Below are 22498 nucleotides of genomic sequence, written 5' to 3'. Positions count from 1 at the left end.
TTGTACCGGCGGGAGTGGGGTAAATCTTCATAATGCAACATCCCAGTGCATCCAGATAAACATCGGCAGCCATGGCTAATCCGTCCATGGACCGGCTAGTTTATACAATTGACAGGACAGATAGGAAATAGGGTAAAGATTGGGGTGCGGTCGAGGGTACACTTCACAATGATAATGTTATTGTATTACAGTGTCTTTATGCCAAAACTGTGAAAATGTAATACTATTGCAATTTTTGTATTATGTAATTCCGGATTGCGACAATGTATGTACCAAGTGAACAGATATGCATATATGTCACCTTCGTACTTAAGTAAATTGGAAAATAAAGTTTAAAAAAAAAAAACGAAATATGCCAAACATGTGTACATCAATATCACCATGTTTAGGGGAGAAGCACACGCACTTTAGCACTGTTAAGCAATGGTAACATACTCTATGGCCAACAAAAAGATGCAGCAAAAGGGGAGGAGGAAAAAGATGCAGCAAAAGGGGAGGAGGAAGGCAAAAAGTTTGGGCTGACCCTTCAGAGAGAGCTATTTTCCAACATGTATACTTTTCACATGTACTGGCTGGAATCTTCTGTTCTGGGGTTTGTGGCAGTCTCATCTGCTGACATTGCTGCCTGTGTCTGCAGTGAGCCTGTGGAGGACTAGGATTAGAGGTTTGCAGTATGCCCTCACTGGCTCAGGCTTCCTGAATCTTCAGATTCTTCTGTTTATGTCTGCCCTTATAAGATAGCATGGGCTCTCATATACACACGGTAACATGGCAGCTCAGATGGTGATACACGTTTATATCATAACCTCTTGGGGACCCCATCCTTAAAACACTTTTTATTTCTCTGTAGGGGTGTCCGTTTCTATTTTTGTGCGGTGATGCTGTTTCATTGGTTTTTAGGGCACTACAACATCCGACACAAAGTTCTTTTAAGTGGTAGTTGACAGGCCTTCTCCGCCTTGCCAAGCGCTACTTAAAATATCTGAATATTGAAAGGTGGTTGTTTGACCTCAACTTTGCCACAAAACGTTGTTGCAAGGAATGATGCAGGTTTATTACATACGCTTGCAAATTTTGTGTTTTCTTTCTGATACAATTTCATGTCCACGACTGACCATCAGTATTTGGGTAGTAAGTGTCCAATATTATAGGCACACAATAACTATCACATTGGCAGTCCAACACATCAACATAACCACAGAACAACAAAACTTCAACACAACAACTCAGAAAACACGAGTGTAACACAGCAGAGCGAAACCCCCTCATTATAATTTTTTTTTTTTTAAAGACACACCTATTGGGACTGGAATGTCCCTTGCTTGGCATACAGCCTTTTACCACTGCTTGGAGTGATCCACCCGCATGTGAAATTGGTCCAATAACTTTAGGCGGCCCGCACAAATCCTTATTATTAGTGTATGTGCTGTGGTATAGGCCTACCCATGGTAATCCTAGGTTCCAGAAACTGCTCTATGACCAAAAGGGGTGCAACATAAAGCAGTGGTGCTAACATACGGAGTGTTGTGAATTACCTGACTAGACCTTTTTCTTGTTTCAGAGAAGAGTGCTGTCTAGTGAAATGTTTGGCTCTTAATTGTGACCAACAGAATGTTGTGCTGATATTTCGTGTGTCTTTCAAGTGTGTGTGTCTGTAGGTTAAATATATAGCAAATGTATGATAACCAGAATTTGTGTATGATGAGTCTGAGTGCTGGAAGCAATAGAATCCATTTTGGATGACCCTTGGTTTAGCATGGCAATAGATGGAGGGTGGATACAGCTTCCCCAGATATTAGAAGGGTATGGACTGCATTCCTATTGCTAGAAGGTGAAGGTCCAGACACTGTAGTATGGTAAGATGGCGACAGGACCTTCCTTCAAACAATTCAATGAGGTCCTTTAACAAGGGGCTGCTACTTAGTTCTTCTTGAGCACTGCCATTTGGTGGATGGTAGGGTTGAGCGGTGGATCCGAGGTTTGTGTTCTTAAAGGTGAAGGTAAAACAAGCCATTTGGTCTTTACCTGATTTCAGCTTCAGGAAAGCAAGATACTGAGATCTCGCACTTCATTGTGCACTTGTTTTGGTTACTTCTGTTTGGAGCAAGCCTCGTTACTAGCTGCTGTGGGAGCTAACACCTTGCACACAGCTGGTTCTTCAGTACTGCCAGAAAACGACATTTGAAAAGGAACCACAAAAAATCGGTTCCAAAACCTTAGGCAGTGGATCCTTGTCCCTTATCTGGAAAATGTGCATAAAGGGGGACCCGCTTCTTCCCAGTCTGTTCCAGTTCCAAAATCTTCGGCTGGTGTCTACATGACATCCAGTCTCCCAGAGATCAGGTGACATCATCTGAAGTATGCACAACTTGGTAGGTAAGCTTAGTCTGTCTGGAACCTAAAGGTTTGTCTGCCTGCTCGGAGAAGAATGAAAAGTGTCTGATCATACAGGAGGAGAAGCCCAGCGCGTCTGCGGCTGGAGGAGGTACCAGTAACAGCTGACTGCCATTGAGAGTAAAGCCTTAGCTGATCCTTGTTGTGAGGTTTCTCCCGTTCTAGTTCTTGTAGTAATCAATCTCAAAAGCAACCTCATACCGTCTGACAGATCTATAGTGTGCCCTAAGGCCTTCCATTTATGTACCTCATGAAGGGAGCCTCTGTTGTCTATGTGGAAGCGCTGTTTTCGGCTCCGAGGCCACAACTACCGAAGATGAGCCCCCATCTAAAACCAGCTAGAAGGCTGCATCTGCTGAGGATTGGTGCCTGCCAAGTAGGCCTGTCCAAATGCTCCATCACCAGTGGTTTCAGTACAGAGCGAGGCCACCACTGTGATCCTTTAGCCCCAGAGCCAATGCTGAAGATGTGGGTCCATGGAGCACACCAGTTAGTGCAGCACAAGCTGTCATTTCTTTGAGCAGGTAAAGCAGTATCGAAATGTGAAAGACTGAACTGTTCTTGCAGAGGTAAATCTGTCCTGAAAACACTAGCAGTTGCCTGTGTGACCTCTTTTGGCAAGAACCGTGTACTGATTTACAAATTATCCTATGGGGTAATCCCTATTGAACCGCATCTATGTCTGCATTTTGTATAAATCACCATAAACATTGCAATAGCTTTATAGAATGGGGACAGGACACCTTATTGGGTGTATGGCTGAACTAGGAATCGTAGCTGAGATCACAACACTGAATCTGAGCCCCAGTTGAACTTTGTAGGATTCCTTTTTACTGTAATACAAAAGCACTTTCGTTTTACTAAGATCAGCAATGAACTGGACACTACGTTATTGTGTGTTGTTTGACTGTTTAGTTCTGAGCTATCCACACCCCCACCCCTCCCAACTCTAACACCCTCAGAAGCCTTTGACTGCTCACCCTCACTACACTGAGAATTATGTGCAGAAAGCATGTACTTGACCTAGTTTGCTGTGCCTTAGTAGGACAGGCCCCAGAAAACCAGTGTCAAATGTTCTCAACAGTCACTTGTGACCCAGTAATCCCTACCTACTCTGTGGCCTCACAAATGGGGTCTGTCCACACCAACATCCAGACAAGTCATATATACACTTGCCAGTTAATTAACCATGCACTCACTCATCCTTCTTTTCATCCATCTGTTCACATAATCATTCCACTGAGTCATTGACTCGTTCTCGCGTTCACCCATCAACACAACCAGACTTACAAACTCTCCTATCAGTAAAGAAGGGTTTTCACTTTTGCCTCTGTCAAAGCTAGTTTTTAAATTGGCTGGAAGAGATTCCTTTTCTCTTTACCCCTTTGGCTTAGACGTGCATCTCCCGAAGCAGTTACCCAAAGAATAGCAGCTATAAAAATAAACAAGCATTGGCATAGCCAATCGGTCTTGCCTTTGGGACCTTATAAGTGTTTAGCCATGCAACACTTGATGTTGTTGCACCAAGGATATTGTGCTGGATAACTAAATACTTAGAAGGTCCCAAAAGCGAGACCTATTGGCTATGCCAATGCTTGTTTAGAATGTATTTAATACTTGTGCTCAATCATGTCGGAGGATGGTGCAGTTAAAATTTTGCCCCTCACCGGGAAACATTTCTGCGGACACCCATGGTACAACATTATCAATAACCGCATGTAATCAATATACACACGTGGCAACCTGCACTTGCACAACACCCACGCTTTCATAGTGTGGCCCATTCTGTATCAGCTAATGGCGGCTGGGCAACCAGGGGCTCTCTTACTATCAAAACCCTGGCGACATTCTAGCCATCAATGCCCCCTTCTCCAAACCACGGGACTATCAGACCGAGAATCCGCGCCTTCGTCATCTCTGATCAGAGCACACGCACCAGAAGCCCCTGCAAGGAACAGCGCGTGGCACCGGGTCGGCGGAAGGGATCGCGGAGCCCGACTGACAGCTAGTCTCTGGAGGGGGGCGGAGACACGTCAAGTCTGCGAAGCCAGAATGCTGACATTTCGTTTCTGGGTCCTCAGCCACTCGTGTGCCACGTGTATTAAAAAGCAAGCCGTCAAGAGAGCACAGGAGGCGGCAAAACTGAAGATTCACACGATGCCATGAACGTGTGAAGGAGGGGGTAGCACTTATTAAATCGCAGGCCACCGTTTAGGCAGCTTCCCCTTGTCAAACTCACCTAACAATGGCAGCTGATTGTGCGGAATGTTTGTGACTTGTTTCCATAGACTGCTGTCTGAACAAAGGGCATTTGATTATTCCAAGAGATTGTCAGGCTGCGAGATTACTGACCCATGAGAAGGAGGTTTGAGAAGGAACCAAGTTACTATACTTCCCATGGATGGACATATGTGTTTAAATGATTCTACTGTAAGGCATTGCACCAATAAAATATGGAGTCTGGAATCTCTATAGCAATATATAAACATGTAATAAAGCTCCACATTCATCAATCCGAGTTTCTGTAATGGAATGCACACTGACGACGATTACGTATACCCGAGTTATTGCCATTATTTTAGATTTCTACGAGGTTCTACACTAATGCCATTCGTTTCGCCCTACTCTCCACTGTATTGGCTAAAGGAGAGAAATTGAGCTAAGGTACAGGGAGAGATAATAAGACCTTTACCAGCCATCCCTAGTTCCAACGGTAATGCTCTTTAGCAACGTAACGCTTTATCTGTCTCAATCCTAGCAAACCAATTTGTTTTAAATAGAGATTCATACCGCCCGTCTGCCGATTGTACATACTGTAAACGACCGGTACTTAATTTACCGACATAGGAAGGATGGAAGGCAGAGTCAGCTGACATTGACTAACACATACACACGTTCTCACGCACAAACCCAGTAAACATTAATATATATATTTCCCAAGAGATTGAAAACCGCAGCAAAAATGAAAAGTATGATAGATACATCCTTCTGTTAAAATAAATACGCAAAAGACGTCGTTCTCCTTGCCTGTTGGTATTTTCATGTCTCAGCACGGCCTCTTGGTGTCGCGACCCCCTGCGCAGCCCATCCTGAACGTGGACAAGGCTGTGGGGCCGGGTGGCTCGCAGCCCGGCCAACCTTCTGAGACGTCTTGTGTGGCTGTGTAGCGGACTCAGGAGAGCGCAGCACACTTGCAGCCGGGGAGGCAGGACCCACCCCTCCCCCCTACAAGGAAGGAACTCGTCGCCTTCCAACTTGCCTCCGTCCTGCCTCCGCTCTCTCGGGTCATTCAGCCAGACTCCGTCCTTCCATTTGTTAGGTGCCATCTCAAAGGTCGCTTCTTCTTTTTATAAGTTCTTTTTATAAACGGCACTTTTTCAAAGGGTGTTGGCAACCGATCCTGAGGTTTCCCATCAGCATAGAGTGCATTATAAACAAGGCAGAGCAACGCGATCTCGAAAGTGAAAGAGGACCGCGCTGCAGCCGATCTCTTGTCTTTATGGGGCCATATGTTTGAAACACATGGCCCCATAAAGATAAGAAAAGCCTTTACTACAAACGTAAAGCAACCGAGCCAGTCCAACTGGGACGGCTCTAAAAGAGAAAAGTGTACATCACTAGACGCTCTTTTCCAATGGCTGGCCACCGTTGAGCATAAACGGTGACGCCAGCCAATGGAAAAGAGGGGCGGGGCTTAAAGCCCACTAGAGAAATCGACCCCAACTCATTAAATCTCGCCAGCGAGACTGCGCATGTCTGCGCAAGGCGAGACCTAAAAACTGGTACTACTTCTCTCAAGGAAAAAAAGAAGCCCTTGCGCCAAGAAGACCTACCAATAAACTAACTCCTTGTCGATTTCAGTAGTGGTTTCCTATGCTTTTATGTGCAACTTGCTTGCAAAACACTAGAACTAGTGATTTAGGGGGAAATCTCTGTAAATCAATTAAGTCATGAAAATGCCAAGTTTTCTTTATTGCGGTCTAGTGTTATAAGACCATCCACATGGGTCACCTGAACTCCATATGTCATGAATGAAAATAATTGTTTTTCTCCTATGTCCTATTATAGGTGTCTATTTTGTTTAATTCTGTTAATTCTTGCTTAGGTAGAATACTCTTAATATACTGCTGTTAAGGGAAAGTTATTTAACTCTAATGGTGTTTTATCCAGTATCCCATCTGATAATTATTGTTTGAACTTAATTTAAGAACTTGCTTTGTTAACCCGTTCCCCGCTCATGACGGAACCACTCCGTCATGAGCCACGGGCGCCGTGTGCTCATGACGGAGTGGTTCCGTCATGCTGCGGCCGTTGGCGGCCGCTCCGCCCACGCGGCGCTAATTCCCCGCCTGTGTGGGCGATTAGCGCAAGTGGGTGGAGTCATGACGGAACCACTCCGTCATGAGCACAGCTCGCCCGTGACTCATGACGGCGTGGTTCCGTCATGAGCACAGCGGCGCCGCAAACCCCCCAAACCCCCCCAGCGCTGCGGCGGAATTCACGCCGCAGCGAAGGGGTTAAACAATGTTTTTATTTAACGTCTAAGTGCCATCTACGCCCTACTCAGTTGTGACACTGCACCATAAAATAAACACAGTACAGGGCAACTACAGTTAAAATCAAACAGGACCTAAACTAGTAGTAGATACTGTGTGTACATTAAAAGCAACTCGATACAGAATAAATTAATGAGTGGATTTATAAAGCGCACAGCTAATCTGAGGAGTGTCCTGGCGCTACAGACGTAGTTGCAAGATATATTAGTAGACAAAGGTCAGAGTTAAAAAAAATAATCAAGAAAATCCAACTAAACCAATATTTTCAGTTTTGTTTTCAAGAAAATGATGAAGGAATCTTTCTGTCCCAATGATGATGGTAGAGAGTTCCACATCATCATAGTTAAACCTGTAAACAAGTGTTTCATAAATTAGACTGTTCATCTTAGTTTGCTGTTGAGATGTCGAGATTCTGTTACTGAATTTTCTTATTGATAATTTTCTGATGCCTTCCCTCCCAACAGTTGGTTGTCAATGATAAGAGTCAAAATCTTCGACGATTACAAGCGCAACGAAATGAACTTAATTCCAAAGGTACAGTGATATTTGATTTGTTTTGAAAATCTTAGGGCCAGATGTATCAAAGGGGTTTTACCCATTCTGTGCCAATGGGAAAATGTTTTAGTACATGGGGGGCCCATAGCTTTTAAAGTTTCAAGTTAAAACACATTTATTCAGTTTACATCTGTTGTCTGGCTAATATCCTTTAATTTACTGGGCAAGGTCCAAAAGGTTTAAGAGCATTTTCGTTTAGGTAACACTTAAAAAAAGAAAAGCTCTAATATCAAGTATTTGAAAAGCTTGGGTTCACCTTGACTTAGAAACAAGCGTTTACACATTTTGTGTTTATTTTAAAACTCGAACAGTTTTGGTTTATTCTGTTGAATTAGGTGTTATTTGCACATGGGATTGCTTGGCTGGGTTGTAACCAATTTCGTGTTTATTTCCAGTCAAAATTCAATACATACCTTGACTATTGATTGAACTGGCTGGCAGGATGTAATTAGAGCAAACATTTTGCAGTGCCAAACAATTGTCCTATTCCTTTGATTTACCTGTGGTTCAAATCTTACCTCCATCTTACATGTAGGTTCCCACTCTCCTTAAGTAGTATCTTGCACTTTGGAGGTACTTCACCAAGAAGAAGACTTTAATTTGGACTTTTATCCAGAAACTTGCAATGCAGCCATTAGTTAGAATTAAATCTTCAACAAATGCATTTCCAGCAAAGCTCTAAACCATTCGGAGTGGTGCGTATGGTCTTAGACTTGTGTGTTTTCTCATATAGTGCGCCTGTTGCGAGAGGAGCTTCAACTTCTTCAGGAGCAGGGATCCTATGTTGGTGAAGTGGTGCGAGCCATGGACAAGAAGAAAGTTCTGGTGAAGGTATGTAGGAGTGCAGACACTATTTTTGTTGGACGGTGGCTCACATGCATTTGATTGGTCATTAAGTGTGGCCTGTGGTTTGTAGATCTCAAGTTCAGACATCTTTATCAGTCTATTGTTGAAGACCTATTGTTTCCAATATGTATTGAGTCGGCGCTTTGCACTTGATTGGGTGACGTTGTCTCATTTCCCAGCTTTTTGTACAGTAGCTTTCCTCTCTATTACTTGTTTGTCCCGCTCCTGGAACATGTCTTCTTTAACACGTTTTGATTGAATGACTTGTGGCCTTCTGCTACTTTGATTTAGATTACAACTTTTTTGGTTTTAGCACTCCATGGAAGTGTATATGTTTTGTTGCATTCTCTGTAACCTGCTTCCTACGTCACACACCTACCCTTTCCCCATTCTCCTTGTTGTTTTTCCTCCTGCAGCTCATCTGTCCCTTGCTTCCCCACACAGCTCTGCATTTTTATTTATTTAAGTAACCCTTCTTCCTCTTTTACTCTCAATGGCTATCTCGTCCTGCAGTTTTTAGGTCTCGCCTGGCGTTAGCAGCGCACATGCGCTGCTCTCGCCACACAAGTGCCTTTTGGAATCAATACAGATTCCAAAGCCACGCCCTTGTTTTCAATTGGCGCGCGTCATCGTTTATGTTAAACGCTGATGCGTGATTGAAAACCGAGCTTTCAGGTTACCGCCTTGTCCACTTTTAGGACGGCCCATGTGAACAAGCCCACGCCATCTTGTTTTGGAAACGGAGACGTTGGCATTAAGGACTTTGCAAGATCTGTATTGTCATGGAAACCAAGCCGTGCTACTTTTTTTTCTTCACATTTGTTGACACACGCGGCATGCCGCTTGCCAGAGTTACGTACTTTGTTACAGTTAGGGGGTTACAAAAGTTAAATACATGCACGTACATGGAGCTTATGCCGATGGCTACCTTTTTAGGTCTAGGCCTGACGTAGGCAGTGCATGCGCTGCCTCGTCATACGAGGCTTTTTGGAATCTATACAATTCCAGAAGCCTCGTCCCAGCTCCGTCTTCAACTTTGATTTGTGCGCGTCGTTTGGCGTCACGAATTATGCCAAAGGCAGTGCAATGATTGCACTGAACGCATGCCACTCGCTGATTGTTGCCACCCTGTCTCCTTTTAACCACGCCCTGCGGGATTGGATCTTTTACCCGCGGCGTTAGACAGTAGGTTTATTTTTTGCTTCTTGCACCTTTTTTTTTTTTTTAAATGACTTTGTAACTGTATGCTTAATGCTGTCTTTTGTTTTTTATTTCTAGGTTCATTGTGCAAGTGTAAATAAAAAAAAAAAAGCATTTTAAATGTGTTGCCGATTACTTCTTACGAACGAATGACCACCCCCGGACGTGTGTCTCCCATTATAGATAATGTAATTGTGTGGGTTAAGGTGATACTATTAACGCTTTCTGTGAGATGCTGAGTCGGAACACTGGCAATAACTATTGTTGTTGTCTGCTTTCTAAGTTAATTGAAATATTGACCAGGGCACGAGAGGCAAGGAATTGTCATTGGCTTTATTTACACTGCCCGCTCTGCTTCAAAAGGGTTGGCAAGCTTGATTCTTTTGTTTCACCTTACCCATACCCTTTCTTCCTGTTGAGGCGAGCTGGAATAAAAATGTATTGGGAAATCAGGTTGGTGCTTTCACTGTTCAGCTGTCATGGTCTAGGCTATCTGAACCGGGAGTTATCGACTTTGTGGCAGAACTGTATATTGACCCCCACACATCCTGAACTTGATTCCTGTGTCCTCCCAGCATTGTGAATGCATTTCGCCAATATGTTAAGTGAATTATCATGCAAATACTGGTTGGATTTTTTTTCCACTAGTGGGTAATTCCTGGATTATTCTTGCCTTTCACTATTCGTGAACAATGCACTTTAATTATCCTACTTAATTAAACTGTGTTAAAATAAGTTAATTTTTGTTTTAGGGTCATGTCGGTGGGGTGGAGTAGCATCTGTGCAGCTTCACCCCGGGCCCCACCAGTGCCCCTCACACTCCCCCGGGGGTCTCCCTCCCACTTTAGGGCTCCTCCAGTGCCCTCCTGACACTCACCCTGGGGCCCCCGGGGCTCCGCTCCCCGCAGGAGCCCAAGGCAGCAGAGCAGCGGGAGGAGGCGGCGCAGGAGGCTCATGTCAGTGGGGCTGGGGCAGTGTCAGTGCTCCCCCAGTGCTGGAGGTCTCCATCCCTCCCAGGGTCCCTGACACTCACCCTGGGGCCCCCGGGGCTCTCCCCGCAGGAGTCCGAGGTAGCAGAGCAGCACTACTCACCCTATACTACACACTCGCTACTACACACTCACTACTCTACTACACACTCTTCTACACACTCTACTACTCACTCTCTACTACACACTCACTACTCTCTACTACTCTACTACTCACTCTCTCCTACACTCTCTCCTACACTCTCTCCTACACACTCTCCTACACTCTCTCCTACACTCTCTCCTACACTCTCTCCTACACTCTCTCCTACACTCTCTCCTACACACTCTCCTACACACTCTCCTACACACTCTCCTACACACTCTCCTACACACTCTCCTACACACTCTCCTACACACTCTCCTACACACTCTCCTACACACTCTCCTACACACTCTCCTACACACTCTCCTACACACTCTCCTACACACTCTCCTACACACTCTCCTACACACTCTCCTACACACTCTCTACTGCTCACTCTCTACTACACTCTCTACTACACTCTCTACTACACTCTCTACTACTCACTCTACTACTCACTCTACTACTCACTCTACTACTCACTCTACTACTCACTCTACTACTCTCTCTACTACTCACTCTCTACTACTCTCTCTACTACTCACACACTACTACTGCGCACTCTACTGCACACACTACTGCACACTCTACTGCACACTCTACTGCACACTCTACTGCACACACTCACTACTGCTGCACACTCACTACTGCTGCACACTCACTACTGCTGCACACTCACTACTGCTGCACACTCACTACTGCTGCACACTCACTACTGCTGCACACTCACTACTGCTGCACACTCACTACTGCTGCACACTCACTACTGCTGCACACTCACTACTGCTGCACACTCACTACTGCTGCACACGCACTACTGCTGCACACGCACTACTGCTGCACACGCACTACTCTCTACTACACACTCTCTACTATTCTCTACTACTCACTCTATATTACACACTCTACTATTCTCTACTACTCACTCTATATTACACACTCTACTATTCTCTACTACTCACTCTATATTACACACTACTATTCTCTACTACTCACTCTATATTACACACTCTCTACTACACACACTACTCTCTACTGCTCACTTTCTACTGCTCACTTTCTACTGCTCTCTCTACTGCTCACTTTTTACTGCTCTCTCTACTGCTCACTTTCTACTGCTCTCTCTACTGCTCACTTTCTACTGCTCTCTCTACTGCTCTCTCTACTGCTCTCTCTACTGCTCTCTCTACTGCTCTCTCTACTGCTCTCTCTACTGCTCTCTCTACTGCTCTCTCTACTGCTCTCTCTCTACTGCTCTCTCTCTACTGCTCTCTCTCTACTGCTCTCTCTCTACTGCTCTCTCTACTGCTCTCTCTACTGCTCTCTCTACTGCTCTCTCTACTGCTCTCTCTACTGCTCTCTCTACTGCTCTCTCTACTGCTCTCTCTACTGCTCTCTCTACTGCTCTCTCTCTACTGCTCTCTCTCTACTGCTCTCTCTACTGCTCTCTCTACTGCTCTCTCTCTACTGCTCTCTCTCTACTGCTCTCTCTACTGCTCTCTCTACTGCTCTCTCTACTGCTCTCTCTACTGCTCTCTCTACTGCTCTCTCTACTGCTCTCTCTACTGCTCTCTCTACTGCTCTCTCTACTGCTCTCTCTACTGCTCTCTCTACTGCTCTCTCTCTACTGCTCTCTCTCTACTGCTCTCTCTCTACTGCTCTCTCTCTACTGCTCTCTCTCTACTGCTCTCTCTCTACTGCTCTCTCTCTACTGCTCTCTCTCTACTGCTCTCTCTCTACTGCTCTCTCTCTACTGCTCTCTCTCTACTGCTCTCTCTCTACTGCGCTCTCTCTACTGCGCTCTCTCTACTGCGCTCTCTCTACTGCGCTCTCTCTACTGCGCTCTCTCTACTGCGCTCTCTCTACTGCGCTCTCTCTACTGCGCTCTCTCTACTGCGCTCTCTCTACTGCGCTCTCTCTACTGCGCGCACACTCTACTGCGCGCACACTCTACTGCGCGCACACTCTACTGCGCGCACACTCTACTGCGCGCACACTCTACTGCGCGCACACTCTACTGCGCGCACACTCTACTGCGCGCACACTCTACTGCGCGCACACTCTACTGCGCGCACTCCACTGCACGCACACTCTACTGCGCGCACTCCACTGCACACTCACGACTCTCTACTACACTACTACTCTCTACTACACTACTACTCTCTACTACACTACTACTCTCTACTACACTACTACTCTCTACTACACTACTACTCTCTACTACACTACTACTCTCTACTACACTACTACTCTCTACTACACTACTACTCTCTACTACACTACTACTCTCTACTACACTACTACTCTCTACTACACTACTACTCTCTACTACACTACTACTCTCTACTACACTACTACTCTCTACTACACTACTACTCTCTACTACACTACTACTCTCTACTACACTACTACTCTCTACTACTCTCTACTACACTACTACTCTCTACTACACTACTACTCTCTACTACACTACTACTCTCTACTACACTACTACTCTACCTCACTACGCACACACATATGCACATATATATGTGTATGTATGTGTGTGTGTGTGTGTATATATATATATATATATATATATATCTGCAGCAACTCGCCTTCACTTTCTTTTCCGTTGAAACAAACGAGCGCAGACCCAGTAATTCTTGTGCTATATTTTATTTAGCCAATTCCGCCATTACGCTTTTCGGGCGATCCCGCCCTTGATCACATGACAACTCATTAGCTAGTAACCACACTATTTACCGTGCAAGTGCAAGTGGCTCAATTAATGGACATAGAAAAAACATTGCAATGTAGCGAAGAGGTACTGTACACGGTGCAATAATTACAGAAATGTAAACATTACAATTTGCCCTTCTTTACATATTTTTCAAAATTGCTGACATACATATGTACCCCATCATTGCCTCAAGGATACTATTTTCCTATATATCCTGAGGTACTAATATTGGCATAAATGCTTAAATTTATTCCATGTTTCATTGTGTCCAAAATTAACATTTGACAGAGGTGCTTATCAAAATAAAATAAAGTGCAAATGACCCTATACCAATGTGATAAACATTATAAAATTTCAGGTTGTCAATGGGTGACCAATTCAGATCTTAAAGCCTTTCCAAACCCACTTATGGCATAATATCAGCTCTTATTGTGGGTCGGAATGATGTGCAAACAGCAAGAATATTTTTAAAGTGCAAATAGACTCAGAATGACAATAAATAAATATTTAAATATATTAGGTAGACCCTTCCAGAAATTGTTCAAAAATAGGTGGAAGCATAAGATATACTTTCCTTTACCAATTTCTAAAATCAATCCTAAAACATTATAAATATATAAATATCATCCTAAAATTTGCCTTAAAATATCTTTTTTTGTATCTTTTTCTGTAACGAAGATCAATAGTGTACACCTTTTTAGGAAGAACCAACAATAAAGAACAGTACTATCCTTATTTTATCCTATATATTATGTTTAGATTCTCCAAAAGAAAGATATTTGCCCTTCGCCCAACTGTTATAAAAATGTATATAAATCTTCACTGTTATTCAAACCCCTGGGGTATTTGGAATCAAACTGCAGGATATATGTTGTTTCCAGCCTTCTCAGTTTTGATTCCCTATCCCCTCCTCTTCTTTGTGGGATAACAGTGTCAATAACATAATATTTCAAATATTTCGCGTCACTGTTATGGTTAATCTTAAAATGTCTTGCAACCGGATAGTTCTCATCATTGTTGCATATTGCTCGTATGTGTTGAAGGATTCTTTTATGTACCGGCAGTTTTGTGCTTCCTATATATCTTAAATTACAGCTGCAAGTGAGCACATAAACTGCATATTCAGACTTGCATGTAAGGAAATGCCCAATTTCACATAATTTGGACCAAAATGCTGCAATATAGGTCTTAGTGTTGATTGCATATTTGCATGCCTTGCATGATGCACATTTAAAGAATCCCTTTCTCATCGTCAGCCATGAGCCTTTACTACCCATCTCCAGATTACTTTTGACCAATGCCATACCCATGCTGTTAGTTTTCCTGAAAGTGACTGAGAGATTATTGGGTAATAATTCTCCAATTATGGGGTCATCTTTCACAATGGGCCAGCTTTTTCTCACTATATTCCTTATTTGCTTTTCTTGACGTGAGAATCCTAAAATCAACCGGATGGGTTCCTCCCCTCTTTTCTGGCTAGCTGAAATATCTTTATATTTCAGCAAATCATGTCTAGCCAAAGACTTAGATTTAATAATGGCAGACTCAATTATTTCTGAGCTATATCCCCTGTTCAGGAACCTAATGCGACTCTCCCTCTGTTTTAAATTGCATTCTTCCTCCTCACTACATATGCGTCTAATACGGAGCATCTCCCCATAGGGGATGCTCTTAATAAGGTGTGGAGGATGTGCACTAGAGGCATGCAGTAATGTATTTCCTGCCGTCGGTTTCCTGAAGAGGGTAGTAGATAACCTATTGTTAATTATCTGGATTTGTACATCCAGAAATGTGACCTTCTCTTTACTAATATCTGAAGTAAAATTCAAATTGAGCGAATTGTCATTTAACATTTCAATGAAAGATGTGGCACTTTCAACATCACCATCCCATACTATAAATAGATCATCAATATAGCGGAGCCAGGTAACTACTCTCCTGTTAAAAATCTGCTCGTGTTGTTGCATGAGGACCAGCTCCTCCCACCACCCCATAAATAAACAGGCGTAGCTGGGAGAGAAGCTGGCCCCCATAGCAACTCCCTGGATCTGTTGGTACATTTTACCATTAAACAGAAACAAATTATTCTCCAAGCAGAATAAAAGCATTTTAAGGAGCATTTTGTTATGGTGAAAAAAATCAATTGGTCTATTCATCAAGAAATATTCCACAGCCCTCATACCATCATTATTCCTAATACAAGTATATAATGAGGACACATCAAGTGCTATCATTAAATAAGAAGTTTTCCATGTGATGTTCTGCACTTTTCTTAAAAAGTCACTTGTATCCTGTACAAATGACTTTAAATTTCTTACAAAATCTTGCAGGAAAAAATCAATGTACCTAGATAGGTTCTCCAACAGGCCATCACACGCAGCAATAATGGGACGTCCTGGGGGTTTATTCATGTCTTTGTGTAGTTTGGGTATGAAATAAATCACAGGAATGATAGCATGCTCCTTTTTGAGGTATTTAAATTCATCCCAACTGAGTAAACCCATACTTCTCCAAGCTACAAGTTGAGAAAACAACGTCTCTTGTGTGTCCTTGAATTTGACAGGTGTGACTCTTTTATAACACTCTGTATTGTTCAATTGGCTGTATGCTTCTTCCAAATATTCCTTTAGCGGCCATAGCACCAAATTGCCTCCTTTGTCCGAGTTACGTATGATGATCTCATGATTTTTTCTCAATTTTTTTTAATGAGTTGCCAATATCTCCCCTCGTGATTGGTAAATTTCTTTTTGTTGGCCTCATTGATAGCAATGTTGAGTCTTTTAATTTGTGCCACAATCTGTTCATTAAAAACATCTATGGAGTCTCTTGCCATAATAGGTACAAATTTATATTTTGGTTTAAATGGAGTCCATGGTTTGATATCTGTACCTTGGATTTGAGATGCTTGCACGTTATTTGACCCAGCTACCCCTTGGGACTGATTATTGACATCTGTGGCCTCTAAGTCTCCTCTTTCCAAACTTCGCAGGTCATTGAATATCTCATAGTCAGACCCCCGCAGGCCATGCATCTCAGAGGCCTGAATTGCTCCTTCAGCTTGCTCAAATCCTCCCCTGGCACTGCGCTGATGGTGATACTTTTGCAATTTCAATTTGCGTATAAATGTATAAATATAAGCACGGGTCTGAGTATAATTGAAATTGGATTCTGGGCAGTAAGAAAGTCCCAATGATAAAAGTTGCCTTTCTGCAGCGGAGAGATCAATTCCCGCAAGGTTGACAATAGTGTTGTTGTTTTCTGAGGTAGCGGGGTCAGCATTTTGATTTTCCGTTGCTAGACCCCCTATCGACGAGCCCTGCCTCTCCCGCGTCTCCTGACGTTTTCTCCTTGCTTTCCTACGCTCCCTTCTCCGTTGGGTTGCCCTGTTTTTCCGGGTGCCTGGGTGCGTGGTCTCAAAGTTTCTCCTGCTGCGTTTTAAAATCTCCAACTCTTCCCCCAATGTTGATTTAATATTGCTTGCCTCCGATCTTATTCCCACGTTTTCTGACTCAGACCCGCTCTCCACGGCAGTCGCCAGTAGATAGTTATAGTTAGGACCGTGTTTCCATAGGAAATCTGAAAATTCTATTTTGAATAACTTTGGCGCCGGTTGACGAATCCTCGCGAAATTTTCAAAACTAATGGGGCGCTCCGCTCCTGAGGCGGAAGCCGGGAGCTCGCTTGCCGCATTTTAAGATTTGAGTGTCACTATTATTGTGTGTAATTTTAAAACCAAAGACTTCTCTTACCCGCATTTCACGCTCCTCTCATCACCCGCGCAGCGGATCTTAGCGCTGCCACGGAAACGAAAACAACAAAACTCATTCCCGCCATTACCGGTGCGAACCACGGCCACGCCCCTTTTCTGAGGCCACGCCCACCGCCCTCTGCTACTTAAGCGCCGCTGAAGACGAGCGACATTCAAGATATTGTGTCCCCTGAGGCGGAAGCTGGGAGCTCGTTTGCCGCATTTTAAGATTTGAGTGTCACTATTATTGTGTGTAATTTTAAAACCAAAGACTTCTCTTACCCGCATTTCACGCTCCTCTCATCACCCGCGCAGCGGATCTTAGCGCTGCCGCGGGAACGAAAACAACAAAACTAATTCCCGCCATTACCGGCGCGAACCACGTCCACGCCCCTTTTCTGAGGCCACGCCCTCCCTAGGCGTCATCCTACCCCCATAGATATGTGCCTTTTCCGGACGCGCCGATGGCGCGCCTAAGACAAGCCCGTCTGTGCCTGTCCGTACCGCGGCCGGGACTAGGGCTAGCCACGTTGTTCAACCCTCGTCCACCATAGCAAACTTTTCGACTCTTACCAGGGAAGAGATTCTCTCCTTAAACTTCCAGTCTGAATACTGCCACAAATCCATAAACATTGAAAACTGGCTAGGACCAATCTGCTGTTGCAAGTGTAGAACTTATCTTACCCCATAACCATGGCCACCCAACACGGGACAAAAAATCCTCCTTCAAGGAGGACTGATCAATGCCAGATCGATGTGCAAAAACGGGGCGCATATTCATGATTTAATTACGGATACTGATCTTGACATGCTTTTCGTGACAGAAACATGGCTCAAAGCTTGGTGTAACCCGGTAATAGCCCTAACATTTCCTCAAGGAAATCTTATTCAAAGGGTGGACAGACAGGAACAGAGAGGGGGTGGTCTTGCCATCATTTATCGCGATTCCATTAAATGCACCATGTTCGAACTCTCGGATATTAAGGGGGCAGAAAGCATGGGCTTCTGCATCCAGATAAACGAGGTGACTACCTTTTCAGGAGCTTTAATTTATCGTCCACCGGGATCACAGAATGACTTCTTGGAAAGTCTTGGAGAAGCACTCAGCAACCTCACTCTCAAATTTGCTAATTTTACCTTACTAGGTGACTTAAATTTCCATCTTGATGAGGCAGAGGACCCCAGCGCAGTATGGCTGAGAGATTTAACTAGTGTCCTGGGACTCACAATACTGACTAAAGAACCCACACACAAAGCGGGGCACATTTTAGACTGCATCTGCACCAATACCAAATCCATGAAAGCTGACTCCCCCCGTATCCAGACCTGGACTGACCATTTTCTGGTCCCCTTTAAACTGACTGTAGAAAGGAAAGGGATCAAAACGGACCATATAAAAATCGAAGTCCACACAAAGAAAGACTGGGAAAAGATTAGGGACACTCCCAACCTGTACCTAACTGCCGAGGATAGTAAACCCCCTCTGACTGGAAACACGGAGACCGATTATAACAGCTTCTGTAAATGGGTCACAGGATTTTGCGGGCCTGAGGATTCCGGTAAAGTGAGCAAAAAGCGCAATAAAAGGTCCGCCCCCTGGTTCTCCCTCCCCTTAAAGGAAAAACAAAAAGAGGTCAGAACCCTAGAAAGGAAATGGCGTCGTGCATATGAAAAGGAAGAACTCACAATCTATAAAACATCCAGAAGACAGTATCATGCAATGATTAAAAGTGCCAAAAAAACCTACATTTTAGAAGCCATAAACTCCTCCAACAGCAAACAAAAAGAAATCTTTAAAATAGTCGATGACTTCATGAACCCTAGGATTCTTAGACAAGAGATTCCCCCTTCGCTTCCATTATGTAACTCAATCGCTAATTACTTCGAACAGAAAATATCCGATCTCACCAAAGACTTCCCAGATCCACCAGCACCCCCCCTCGTAGAAGTCATAAGACTTAACAATGAGAAGATCCAGCTTAACAAATTCACCCATGTTAGTCTGGAAGAAACCCGTCAGGCTATTCTGTCCAGCAAATCCGGTTCCCCATTTGATCCCTGCCCTCCCTTGCTGCTACATGCCCTTGTGGACACAGTAAACCCGAGCATAAATGCCATCATTAATTCATCCCTGGCTACTGCCGCCATTCCACCCGAATGGAAATTAGCCGCTGTCAAACCTCTGCAAAAGAAACCCCTAGTAGACCCCACTATACTTTCAAACCTCCGTCCTATTTCGCTGCTCCTAATTCTCTTCAAACGTACGGAAGCAGCAGTGAATAAGCAACTAACTAGGTACCTGGAGGAAAACGACATCTTGCATCCCAACCAAGCGGGGTTCAGGGCTAAACACTCCACAGAGTCAGCACTACTACACACGGTGGAGACCCTGAAGACGGCCATGGACCAAGGAAAAAAGGCTGTTCTGGTGCTGCTCGATCTATCGGCGGCCTTTGATACGGTCTCACACTCCGTATTAATTGGCCGCCTAGCTGAATCAGGAATAGCAGGAGTTGCCCTTGAATGGCTAAAAAACTTCCTCAGCCACAGGAAGCAAGTCACGGTATTAGGGAAATACTGCTCAGAGGAGAAAGCATTAAAAACAGGGGTACCACAGGGCTCTAGTTTAAGACCAGTACTATTTAACCTGTACATGACCCCCTGATAGAGCTTATTACTTCTTTTAACATCAGCACTATATCTTATGCTGATGATACTCGGCTCATCCTCGTATTAGACAGCATACAACAAAGGCAGAGGAAAATCTGAGAGATTGTCTTACCGCCACATTCGACTGGATGAGAAAACATCATCTCAAATGTAATTCGGGCAAGACCGAAATTTTACCATTTGGACAACAAAACCTTTTCTCCCCCAAATCATGGTGGCCACAAGATGCAGAAGTCCCCCCTAACACCATTACTACGGCCCGTAACCTTGGGATTAGGTTTGACGGGGCCCTGTCATTTAGGCAACAAGCAGGTGCTGTGGCAGGGTCCTGCTTTAGCATAATCAAAGGCCTCAGAAGATTCTTCAACCTTCTCCCACTGACAGCCAGAAAGACGGTGGCGGTGGCCCTTATTACATCTCGCCTGGACTACTGCAACAGTCTATATGCAGGCTCCAGTAAAGCAGTACTGCATAGACTGCAGATGGTCCAGAATGCCACCGCCCGCCTCGTGCTAAGATGGCCCAGGAAGTCGTCTGCATCAGCAGCACTCAAGATCCTGCACTGGTTGCCCATCCACAAAAGGGTACTATTCAAAATCTTAGTTATCACTTTTAGGTCCTACCTACCTGTCAAAAAGGGTTGGAAGATATGTGCCTTCTCGCTCACTCAGATCTTCCAACCTGAACCAGCTGGTGACTCCCAAATTTAGACTAGCCACGAAAGGAGGAAAATCCCTTGGAGTACTGGGTGCTAGGGCCTGGAATAAACTACCACTCCAACTACGCCAGATCCCGTCAGAGAACCTTTACTGAAAGGCTCTAAAGACATGGATTTTTAAACTCACAGACACAGCCTGTTTAGCCCTAGTCTAAACCCAATCCTCAAAGACACCAGATACTGTCTTACTGGTGCCTCACTAGTTCCTCGGCCAAACACCTCCTAGACATAAGTGGTCAGCGCCAAGATGCTCCGTGGAGTGTAAGTCGCGCTTTATAAAAATAAAATTACATTGCATTACCCTGAAAGTCTCGGGGTGATTCGTCAAGCGGGGGCTGAGAAAAAAGGGGAGTCCCTAAACGCGTTTTCCCCATGCATTTTCCCATAGGACCTTTAGTCGAAGGTACAGCCCGAACGGCTGAACAGAATTACTTGAAATTTGGCAAAGAGGTAGTCCTCAGGTCAGGCATGTGCCTTTTGCATATATGGTGTCAATCTGTTCAGTAGTTCCTGAGAAAATTGCAGTTAAAAGCACATAAATATCTATAAGCGCGCACCTTAACGTGCGCGAGCGTAATTCTGATTGGTGGTTACATGTCAGTCAACTTTCGAATCGGTAGAAATTAGGAAGTGTCGGCCGCCATTTTGTGTGTTGTGTGTGTGACAGGGAAAAAGAAAGGTGGAGAAAGTGAAAAGGGGGCAGGGTAGAGCGTTCCTGACCCCTAGCCTTTGTGAGGGGGTCCCTGAAGGCCCCCGAAGGGTGAAAAAAACATATTTTTTTTTTTTCAAAAAATCGCTGGGTGCGCGCACAGTGAAAAACCTAAAAAAAAAAAAAAAAATTAAACGAGTGTAAAATAAATGTATAAAAAATATAATAAAACATACGTAACTTAGCATTTAAAAAACCTTACAAATTCACTTAAAAAAACCATAGGTTTCACACACGTTATAGTTAGGAATTAGCATTTAAAAAACCTTGCAAATTCACTTAAAAAACCATAGGTTTCACACATGTTATAGTTAGCTGGACATTTCACTCGTAAAAAACCAATGAAATTCCCCCGTTATAGTTAGTTCAGATAACTATAACTCGCGCGACCGCCACTCTATCACAAGGATGATGTCATCAGTGATGTCATGAGTGATGCCACTGACCATGTCATGAGTGATGTAATATGTGACGTCATCAGCAGTGGATTGCGGAGGAGGAGGAGAGTGGTGCAACCGTTACTACTAGGTTGGGTAGAGTAACTGTGAAACCTAAACGTTTTGACTATGTTGTACCTGTAAATTCTAAAGCATAATTTGCTCCTTTGGCTATGTTTTCCTGGGAGTGAACATTTATTCTTTGAATTTGTATGTATGTAGTATCAGGAACTGATATAATGTATGTACCTTAAGTTCTCTATCTTGGTCTATTTTGTGTTTGTACTCTTTTTGTGGGGGGGGGGGGGGAAGATGTGTTGTGTTGCACTGCGCTTCATAGTAAACAAGCAGGTTTAGATTAGTCCGTAGAATAGAATGCAGTGAGGTTGGAATGATGTTAGCTTGTGGTAGGTATACATCGAACCTACTGAACAGTGAAAAATTATCCTGGTTCAGTATATTTTCACTTATCAACGTTATTACACACACTTTTCACTTTTTTATGCAGTAGCTACATCACCGACCCTGAAGAAAGCCGTGACACTAATCGAGGTCCATCAGGCTGAAACATGTTGGTCTTGTAATAGCACAGGGTCTTGAATCCTGGCACCTGTATTAAGAGCGATATTCTGGTTTTAATCCTGACACTGGGCAGCTGAATTAAAAAGTAGTGTTATAGCTGACCCCGTAGCCAGTTTTAATCACTTTTACTCACTCACAATATAGCACTGCACGTTTTTCAGTACACCCCAAGCCTTCATGGGGTTTTAGTACACCCACCTTCCATTTGAAAAACATCCCTGAGCTCCTCCCTCGCAGCTAGAGGGTTG

The 22498-nt window shown here is 44.0% G+C and overlaps 1 protein-coding gene across 2 annotated transcripts in view; it reads left to right on the top strand.

Moving 5' to 3' along the window:
- Positions 1-22498, top strand: part of PSMC5 (proteasome 26S subunit, ATPase 5) — a 321232-nt gene that overhangs the window by 99602 nt on the left and 199132 nt on the right. For both annotated transcript variants that reach the window (XM_085647065.1, XM_085647066.1), the window contains 2 exons: positions 7415-7484; positions 8239-8336. In XM_085647065.1, the coding sequence (XP_085503191.1) occupies positions 7415-7484; positions 8239-8336 (168 nt within the window). The remainder of the gene's footprint in view (positions 1-7414; positions 7485-8238; positions 8337-22498) is intronic.

Source organism: Triturus cristatus, chromosome 1_1 (genome assembly GCF_964204655.1).
Source record: "Triturus cristatus chromosome 1_1, aTriCri1.1, whole genome shotgun sequence".
NCBI classification, from domain to species: domain Eukaryota; kingdom Metazoa; phylum Chordata; class Amphibia; order Caudata; family Salamandridae; genus Triturus; species Triturus cristatus.
This window is presented reverse-complemented; position numbering and strand designations above follow the sequence as displayed.